This window comes from Lupinus angustifolius, chromosome LG01 (genome assembly GCF_001865875.1).
Source record: "Lupinus angustifolius cultivar Tanjil chromosome LG01, LupAngTanjil_v1.0, whole genome shotgun sequence".
NCBI classification, from domain to species: Eukaryota; Viridiplantae; Streptophyta; class Magnoliopsida; order Fabales; family Fabaceae; genus Lupinus; species Lupinus angustifolius.
In genome coordinates, this window is record NC_032009.1 from 19632133 (window position 1) to 19642025 (window position 9893).

The 9893-nt window shown below is 33.4% G+C and overlaps 2 protein-coding genes across 4 annotated transcripts; both read left to right on the plus strand.

Annotated features, from left to right (window-relative positions):
- Positions 1 to 3280, plus strand: LOC109351861. 2 transcript variants are annotated; one of them, XM_019593535.1, is made up of 4 exons: positions 1 to 368; positions 1797 to 1931; positions 2162 to 2254; positions 2850 to 3280. In XM_019593535.1, exons 1-4 carry the CDS (start codon positions 26 to 28, stop codon positions 2963 to 2965), a joined length of 687 nt encoding a protein of 228 aa, XP_019449080.1. In that variant the 5' UTR covers positions 1 to 25; the 3' UTR covers positions 2966 to 3280. The 2 variants fall into 2 exon arrangements, with proteins under 2 accessions (XP_019449080.1, XP_019449072.1); XM_019593527.1 differs by having other exon boundaries at positions 11 to 377.
- Positions 5067 to 8366, plus strand: LOC109351873 (protein XRI1-like). Of its 2 annotated transcripts, XM_019593556.1 has the most exons (9): positions 5067 to 5202; positions 5909 to 5973; positions 6048 to 6170; positions 6258 to 6394; positions 7017 to 7080; positions 7178 to 7277; positions 7411 to 7451; positions 7558 to 7641; positions 7781 to 8366. In XM_019593556.1, exons 1-9 carry the CDS (start codon positions 5177 to 5179, stop codon positions 8053 to 8055), a joined length of 915 nt encoding a protein of 304 aa, XP_019449101.1. In that variant the 5' UTR covers positions 5067 to 5176; the 3' UTR covers positions 8056 to 8366. The 2 variants fall into 2 exon arrangements, with proteins under 2 accessions (XP_019449101.1, XP_019449093.1); XM_019593548.1 differs by lacking the exon at positions 5067 to 5202 and having other exon boundaries at positions 5613 to 5973.

Here is a 9893-nt window from a genome sequence, read left to right on the forward strand (position 1 = left end):
AACCTTATTATATTCTTATTCATTCATGTATAGACAGAGAGAAACACTCTCAGAGGTTGTTCCCAACATGTCATGGAACAAAAAAGAGAGAGAGATAAAGCTTGTTTGTCCTTCTCTCTCATCAAAAGTTGTAAACTTTATTGCTTGGGATGAACAAAAAATTGACCTTGGTTCCATTGCTGAAGCATTTGGTCTTGACCCATCAACGTTGAAGCTCAATGGATACTTTATCAGTAGAGGGGTTGATTTCATTTCTTCTTCTGTTACTTGGAACTCTCTTCTCACTTTCTTTTCATCAAAAGCTTTATCTACTGCCAAAGATGATTGTGATGATGCTCTTGTTGTTACTGGCAAGTTATGTAAAGTTGGTAATAAGAGTATGTTTCTTTTACTGTTTTTTTGTTTTGTTCTGTTCATAATTGAAATGCTACTACTATCACTATTTGTTAGCAATTGATGGATGTTAAATTGATCAAGGGGTATAGTTACTACTAGGTGTACATCTGTCCCACTCCATGTGCCATGAACTTGTGATCGGTTAAAAAATATATTAACTTAAAATTGAATTTTAAGTAATTTTCTGACCGATCATAAGGTCATAGTACATGGAGTGACACTAAGTATAGGACATGATATGTGCACCTAGTTACTACTATATTCTTTCATTAATCTTTTTTTGTATAACCAATGGTATCTCTCACTTTTTGCCTTTTTGGTAACGAGCTAATTTATTTCGGAGTGTGTAGCTGCCATCTCAACAAGTTACAAGTGACGCTCTGAGGAATCGAACTTTTGACAATGGGGATCGAACTAAATGCAAATCTAAAAAAGTTGGTTGATGATAATGTTTTTAATCATTGGTTATTTATCAACTTATTTGTTGTTTGGTTGATTAATGAGGCATTTTCTCTGTTCCAATGAGAATGCTTGTTGTGTTGGAGATTTTATTTTCTTTTGGCTTTTTTGGTGTGCTTTAAATTTAAAATAAATTATAATTGCTGAGAAAATGTTGAGGGTAGAATCATGCTGAAATTGGTTTGTGTTCATTTAGAGTGAATAAGGATTGCATGTTGATCTAACTTAGATTTTGAGGCAATGAAGGTTCATCAAATGTAGAGAAGTTTTATATTATCGGCCATGTCAATTTAGTTGTTATGTTGGTTGCTGCATTGTTTGGCAAAAAACGTAGTCCCTTTTCTATGCTGCTTTGTGATCTGGAGGTCACGGGTTAAAATCTCGAAAGTGTCTTTCCACTTGCTGGTATAAGGCTGTATACATTTATCCTCCTTAGACCTTATTGAGTCGGAGCCTCGTGCACAATGACATCCTTTTAGATCTTCATGTATTGTTTCGTAATGTAATCCCGAGAAGGTGCACTTTTTTCCCTTTTTGTTCGGGACGATATTGTTGAAAGTTGAAACAATTGCACTGTCATAACAGCTTATGATCTAAGAAAGGAGGAGAGTGTACATTGAAGATGTATTTATATACTTGTATATGACCTAAGAAGGGAGTTAGAAATGTTATCACATGAGGCATCGTGATCGGCGTCTCTTAATAGGATCCCACTGTGTCTTTATACGTGCCAGGACATAGATTCCATGCATTCAAGGCCTTAGTCAATTTATCTTTTTCATTCGGTGGTAAATTAACGGGACGTTCATGTTCTTCTTTTCTATCTGTAATCTGTATGTTCAAGTATTGCCTTGTTTGATATTGTGAAGTTTTTTTCGTTGTGCTAGTTACACCATATTTTCGCCGTATCTAGATTGAGTTGTGATTCTGTATTTCTGTAGGAGGACATGAATCTCGTGATTTTCAAAATGGAATTGGCAAAGTGATGGAAGGTGAGATTGCTTGCAGCAGTAGAGGGACTCAATTGGAAGCTATCAACTTGCTCAAAAATAAAAAGCCGAGAGTAAGCAACTCAGGTATATGTTTCTGCTTTTTCGCGACTTGTGAAGAATATATATAGCCGGTACTTGAATTGATATTCCCGTTTGGAGTCATGGATAAGATATTAAGCTTACAGCATACACTTTGATGATTACAACTTTGACGCACTTCTGCGTGTCACCATGTGAGGATATATTTGTATTACGTTTTTAACCGGTATCCGATATCCGATATTGTTTCTCTGTTTGTATTTTCTTTCCAAAAGATGAGATTCTGAATGGCCTAAGCTGCAAGAGAAAGCAACTATTGGAAGATTTCAACCAATTCAAGAAGCTAAAAATAAATGACGACAAATCAGGCATGTTCTAGTTCCGATCCTTGTTTCATCTTGCTCTTTTTATATATCTAATTCGTCTTCCTTTTCATGAATATAAGTTCACGAGTTTTGTGTTCATCGTTTCTTGCTATATTAAGCATTGCGCTCCGTCACCGTTCATCGAATTTGGTTTCGTTTTCGTTTATGTTTTTAATTAGCTTTTTAGTGTTGTGGTTTCTTCACCAAAGTGGTTAATGTTGCTCTTGGTTGTGGAAAACTTTCAACTCAAACCTTTCCTTCCCCCTTCGAAGAAGAATATTTTGAGCATAACATCTATGTCGTCCCGGAGATTAACATCATCCTATTTGGTCTCTGATATTACAAAAACGTCAATTTGATCCTTGACTTTGTACATCGTCAATCAATTTGGTCCATGGCAATAAAATTATAAGACTCTCATACAGACCAAATCGATTCATGTGTGCTTAGTCAGGGCTCAAATTGACGTTTTTTCAATCTCAAGGACCAAATTGATTAATAGTGTCGATCTCATAGACCAAAATAACATTTTACACTATTTTCCGATTTCTCTGCAACTTCCTCATGGTTAACACATTATTTGATGGATTCTCCACAGATATTCGAGACATCTCCAGCGGCACGTCGCGCAGCCAGTTTACTTGCAGTAAGAATCTGAAGAGGATAAGAGAAGATGAAGCAATTTTAGCAGCTCATAACAAAAGGATTCGATAAAGTCCGAGTAACAAAAGTAGCCTTTTTCAGTCGGGGAGCCGCATCTACTGCCAGAACGTGTGTATCACTCTATGTACTCCTCATTTTTTCATTCGTCAGAAAAGTAAAACATGAAATGACAGATATAGTCAACATTAACGATTGTCGATAAATATTTAAAGTTCGAGATTGGTTGATTGAGCCTTATAAATATGCAAGGCCCGCTAAATCAAACAAGTTATATAAGGAATGGTCACTTTTCATCTATGGATTAGGAATATTTTAGATGGTTAATTTCATGTAGAGTAACAATCAATCAATGATTTATTCAATTTACTAGGGTCACAACTAAAATTCTGTTCAATCTCAATTTTATGGATTACATGTTTGATTTCCATTAAGCAAGGTCTTGGGTTCGAGTTAAAGTGGATGTTCCCGGTTCGGACAAGATTGCATCTAATACGAGGATACCTGTGGGAAACAGAAAACAAAATTTTATGGATTAACAATGTGATTTTTATAAATAAGTAAAAATGGCTTAGTATACAAAACTTCCACTAGTAGATATATGAAGGTTAGATATATGTCATTTTATCCATACTCTTTATGTATGGGTTATGGTGACGATGCTTATTAGTATAAAAATTTATACACGATTAATATATCATAATCAATTTATCAGCATTTATTTGTATTATTTTAAAAAAATCAAACTCATATAGTTTGAGTACTAAATTTTTTGGTGTCATCACATAAATCTAGAAAGTATACTAATTTATGAACAAGTGATGGTCTAGTGATGTAATACACTAGATCTATAAGATGACTAAAAAATCAAGAATTTGATTTCTACGAGTAACATTTGTTGGAAAAATCAACCATGCATCAAAAAAGAATTAATTTTTTATCCAAAAAGAAGAGTAAAAAAATACTTTGGTAGTACACAAAAGTACAACAATTTAACATTGGGATTGAGATTTTTGGTCTTAGGTCAATATCTTGCCCTTATCACTAATCAACTAAGACTTGATATATTGTAAGTTTCTTCGAATTTAAAAGAAAGATTATGGTCAAAAAATCAAAGATGAGGTCAGAAACAAATCCTACTAATTTTATGAGTGTTAAATAAAAATGATTTAATAAAAGTTGGAAAAGTACAAATTGTGCTGATTACTTGGCCTTACAATAATATATATATATATATATATATATATATATGAATTTTTTATACAGATAGTACATCATCCATCATTGATTGCTATTATTTTAGTTTGAGAGATTATTGTAAACATATATAGTGTATGATGTATTGACACTGCAAAATTTATTTAATATATATTAACTTATATTTGCTAACAAATGAGAATGAAAGCATACACGAAGTTAGTACATAAGAGCATCTCCAACAACAAACAAAATTTGCATGCTTATGTGGGTCACATATTATTTTATAATTTACTACAATTCTCTATAAAATAAAAACCTCTACATTTTTCCATAATAACAAACACAATTTTTATTCTTGTTTAGGTCTTGCAATCATCTCACATTTTTATATTTTACAATAACTATAACAAATTAATCACATATTTATTTATTAATCAATTAAAAACATTATAATTAATTGTAAAATTATAAAAATAAAATAAGTGTATATGATTAAATAAAACAAAATATTGGATTAATTAAAATATATCAAATATAATTTCAATATTACAACATAGTAAATTAAAGGATAAATAAAATGTATAAAATAGATAAAGTATATTAGATCATGTAACGATCACTCTTCCCACCACCAACTGTTCTTATTTACCTTTATGAATAAAACTCAAAGAAATAAGAATACCACATTTAAGAATAGAATAAGTAAAAATATTCATTAAAAACAACCTTAAAAATATTCTAACATGATATGGTTTCATACTCGAATTTTTTGATGAAAAAAATTGCCGTTGGGAGAATTAGCCCCCACATATTTGTGTAAATATTCACGACTCGGACAGAATTATCTCCGGTGCAATATATATATATATATATATGGAAAACCAAAAAATCCTCGACATGCCACATATCTCAACCACAAAGTAGTGTCCTTTAAAACCGATCTCTCTGTAACGGTCACTTCGTGGGTGTGTTCTCAGAAAAATAAGCAAACAATATATAAAATAAAAGAGGTCTTTGATCATTGACTAGACTCAGATTCTAACTTGGTTGCTTCTTTCTTCTCATATGGATTACAACAACACTGAAAACAAGTAAATATTTATTCTTTTTCATCTGGGTGTGATTTTCTGTGTTTAGGAAATGCATTTTTTTCTTTCTCTTTGGGTCTTTTTATTTATTTTAAATATGGGTTGTTCTGAATTTTAGTGTTTTTTTTATTTAATTTTATCTTGCTCTTCATTTTGTTTTGTGCATTTTTTAAGGTATCAAATGCTAGAGAATGTTTGATTTCTGTCAGTTTATGTATAAACAATGGTTGATGAGGATGTTGTTGCTTCTTGATCAATTTTTTTGTACTATCAATGATATCCCCTCACCTTTTTTGGGTAAGGAAATATTCGTGACTTACCCTCCGAACAAATGTCGCTCCCCGGTAATTGAATTTTTGACCTTAGGAATCCAGTGGAGCCTTACACCTGCGTTGTTGATGTTTCTGATCAAATTGATGGGTCATTATTTATGCCCTTTTTTTTCTCCCAAAAATTTATGCTTTTGCAGTTATTCCTTGGCTAATAGATGAAAGAAAAATGTCATAATAATTTGATATGATTTCTAATCTGGAATTTGATAGTTCAATCTTTGCTTGTCAACCATTGTTTGGAGACTGAGTTGATTCTTCTAAATTGGTTCCGGAATCGGCTTCTGTTGTGTTTTCTTTCACTTATCATCTATTTCACTGTTGAATTTTTGCCAATGTTGCATGTTAACTATGACATTCACCTGTTTGCTCTATCTTAGTGGTGTCACAGAGCCATGGGATTTGCTTAAGATGGATTATTGTCTCCAAAACACTTCCAATTTTGGTAAGTGTGACGTGCTTTTTAAATTAACTCTACCGTGTAACCGATGCCTGAGAAATGTTTATTGTTTTGAGCAGAAATTCCCGAAGAATTGTGGAATGTCGTACCTCAAACTGAAGAAGACCTTTCCTACATGTTTGAGGATGTAACAACTCCAGTTAAGGCTTGTGGTGATTTGGCATACACTATCGGTAATAGTGGTAAGATAATTCTCTGGCATGCATCTTCCTGGCTTGATCTTGTCAATATGTTGTATTAATTCAAACAATGGTGGATGTCGTATTTAGATAATATGCAGAAGGAACTAGAGGAATATCGGGAGACTTCTCAAGTCAAGAGGCGGCGGATGCTACAGTTCAATAGCCAAGATAGCGACCATTCTCTTTCAAGTGAAGAGGCTACTTCGGCATATTTAAAATTAAATGTCAGTGCATGTAGCTTTTCACACTCATAGCATGTTACTTGGTTCTATCGATATGAAAAAGACTCGAGAATTGCGTTAATTTCATTTGAATTTGAAGTATATTTCTTGCTAATATTACCATTAAGTTGTTGATTGGGAAAGAAATACATAATGTCTTCATTACCGTGACTTAATGTCACTTATCCCCGTTGTTTCCGATGATCTTATCTACAAATGATGTCTTCATAACCATCCTTCATGAAAAAATGACCAACGTTTTTGTCTGTATTGCTGCCTTGTGCCGACTTAGCTGTTAAGCGGGGCTTATTCACTATTCTACTGCATGCTTACAACAGCATTTGATGGCTTGATGAACACTTAACATAAAATGTTTAGGATGACTGTTAATCTTACATGGTACCAGAGTTTGTGTTAACTTAAAATGTTTATGAGCATTTGTTCCTCAACAATGGGAAGTCCCTTTGCGTTTTGGCGTGATCAGCAATCTTCAAGATTCAAGAATTTGTGATTTCGATGAACTAACACTTGAACATAATGCTATATATTCTGATGTAATTTATGATCACACTATTACATTGTGGATTTGCCTGATTTTGTCAATGTTACTTTGTTATGTATATAGGATAAAGAAGACACAATGAAGGATATTTTTCCTGATGTTTCACAATGGATGTCCGGGGCAGAAGGTTTTCCTTTTGCAAGATTTTTTTACTCGATTTAGTCTCGATAACTTTTGTAGGTTTTCATCTCTTATCTTTCCCTGATCATTATAATATGCATCAGGTAATGCATCCGCCTCTGGTTATGAGGACCTTGAGTCAACTGAAGGGTGGCTTGCAGGGTGCTTTAACGATGCTGAGATGCAATTCAGTCCTGATGATTTGTATGCTTCTCTAGACCAATAGTCGCGTAACCAAAAATCAGGGCACGACAGCTTCGGTTACGCGACATCAATTGATTTTGGCATACATAATTGGTTATACATAATAATCTAATGATCATGTTATTTGACTCAGGAATTTTTCAAGGGCAGATGATCTTCAGTTTGATGTTTCAGGTAGATGAAATAGTTTTTCATACACCACCGTCTTCATAACTCGTTTCTTTCCTCATTCTTTAATCTTTCCTCCAAGTTTGTTTTGAAAAAATTGTTCCTCCTGTAGAGCTCAATGATACAACACCATCATCTGAACAAAATGTGGTTCAACAGCCGGTAACTCGAACCCGTGGAAATATCATCTTTAAAGGTTTGACTTCTTAATTTCCCTTTTCTGTTATATGCTATGTGCTAAGCACATGAACCTTAAGCCCTTAATTAGTGAAAATAATAGTTAATATGGAGAATTTTGACATGGAAACTGATTAGTACTTCTTTTTTATGTCTAGGTAGAAAATATTTTATTCGGACACCCACAAAGTTGGCTTCTTATGTGGCTTATCCATTTGCCTTCATTAAACCGAGTGGTGCCCATGGAGATATAACTTTGAAGGAAATAAATCGGCGCATTCAGACTCCACCTCCTTCAAAATCAAAGCAAAGCAGTGAAGATCCATCTGCTTACCCGAAATCGGCCTTCACCGGTAAGCCTGTGGTTGGCAAAACTAAAATTCGCACCGAAGGGGGGAAAGGTAGCATCACAATTATGAGAACCAAGGGCTAAGCATAAGATGTTCAGTACTAACTTTTGACCCGAACTTTTGTCCCGCCCGTCAACGTGTGCGGTTGCCTTCATTTTCTGCAACATACCTAGCAGATTGTAGAAGTTGATACTGCAAGTTTTTTGTTCTTATTGATATATAAGTTACACCACCTTAGTGTTTGTTTCCTAGTAGGATCTAGAATTCTTGGATAAACTTGTAGCTGTTCTTTTTGGTAGTAATGGCAATTTTACCAAGCTTGAGCTTAGCTTTTGTAATTGAAACATATTTAGTTCATGGCCTTGTTTATGAAGTCTTGTTCTTGCCTTTTTTTTACAGAAGTTGCATAAGGCTTGCACATATATCTCTGCTGCATTTTTTTAAGCTTTCTGTTAACTTTCTAATTAAAAATATTGTGATGGAGAATGTTAGAAAAAGATGGATGAAAATAGTTATTTGTCATAGCATTAATAGTGAGTTAGATGTAGTTCAAGAACAACCAAGCATGTAGATTAGATGATTGTTACGCAAATGACTCATATTCTAATGAAACATGGTCAAATTATATAGAGATACATGGTCGTGTTCCTGAAGCAATGTGAGGTGCAAAATTATAGTAGCAACCACGACTAGACCATGGTGGTATCCAGGACATGCATGGGCCAACGAGGCAACGACCGTGGACTGACACCCTTCTGCAGAAACGATACAAGTTGTGAGTTTTAGCAGGTTAAGTGTTATATCAACCTCAATGATGTAACATAAGACATACTTATTTTCTAATTAATATTGTTAGTCTTTCAACGCTCTCAGAGACATAGACACGATTGGTTGAATCTCGTTAACAAAATTATGTGTTATCTTCCTTCTCTTTTCTCTTTACCTCCTTAGATCGCTTGTTACCAACATATTACAAATGTGAGACAACAAATGTGTACCCTTTTCTGACCAATTATAGTGAGTGACAGATGAAATGATATACTTTGTAGGACAAAAGATGTGCTCAAAAGTTGATAAGATCCGTCCACTTTAAACACATTCAACCCTTCTTGACTATTCCACCATGAACTTTGCTTTTATATTGAGTTTGCTTCCTCCTTTTGAGAAGCCAAAAATATACATGGGATAATTGATAAGGTCATGAACAAAGGAAACAATAGGACTAACTTTAGCTCTATAAAACCCTATTTTCAAATTTTAAGTCATGTTTGTATTGATATTAAAATTATTCTATTATTTTTATATTTAATTAGTATAACACAATGTTAAGGATAAGTAAAAACATGGGTGATGGATTTTAATGTCTAACGTTTGTATTGCTAATAGAGGGAGGTAGTAAGCTAGAGTAAACCTATATTTTCACATCAAAAACTATATTTGGTTTGGGAAAGAATATAGAAGTAAAGAAAGTGAAGGAAAGAAAAATAGTTTAAAATGAATAATTTGTAGTTGTTTGGTATTGAAAAACTCAACTTGCATTGATAGGTTCGACTGAGAATCAAATACCTAACCAATTCGAGTCACTTATCTGTTAGACTTATACCAAAATTGGGATGATGAGTTCGACTAGATTGATTTAAGCCTAAAATTAATGACTTAGTCGATTTAAGCATAAAATTCACTACTCAATTAGTTTAAGCTTAAAATTGGTCGTTCGGTCTAGCTTTCCAAGTTAATCAATTTGCCTTTTTAAAAAATAAACACTAAAAATGAAGTCATTTCAATATCAAAATAATTTTTATGCTTTCAACTTTCTTGTACTTATGTTTGTCATTTGTTAGTTTTATGTTGTGACAAATAAACTAGGGCATGCATTTCATCTGTCGGGCATGTTTGCGAGTTGAGTTTTAGAGATGAATGA

What these genes read in the sequence shown, in the direction of transcription:
- LOC109351861 (XM_019593527.1), top strand. Translation starts at nt 26, where the DNA reads ATGTATAGACAGAGAGAAACACTCTCAGAGGTTGTTCCCAACATGTCA. An exon ending in ATGTAAAGTTGGTAATAAGA is followed by an intron (nt 378 to 1,796) that starts GTATGTTTCTTT and finishes GTATTTCTGTAG; the next exon opens with GAGGACATGAATCTCGTGAT. An exon ending in AATAAATGACGACAAATCAG is followed by an intron (nt 2,255 to 2,849) that starts GCATGTTCTAGT and finishes GATTCTCCACAG; the next exon opens with ATATTCGAGACATCTCCAGC.
- LOC109351873 (XM_019593548.1), top strand. Translation starts at nt 5,871, where the DNA reads ATGTTAACTATGACATTCACCTGTTTGCTCTATCTTAGTGGTGTCACA. An exon ending in CCAAAACACTTCCAATTTTG is followed by an intron (nt 5,974 to 6,047) that starts GTAAGTGTGACG and finishes TGTTTTGAGCAG; the next exon opens with AAATTCCCGAAGAATTGTGG. An exon ending in CGGCATATTTAAAATTAAAT is followed by an intron (nt 6,395 to 7,016) that starts GTCAGTGCATGT and finishes TTATGTATATAG; the next exon opens with GATAAAGAAGACACAATGAA.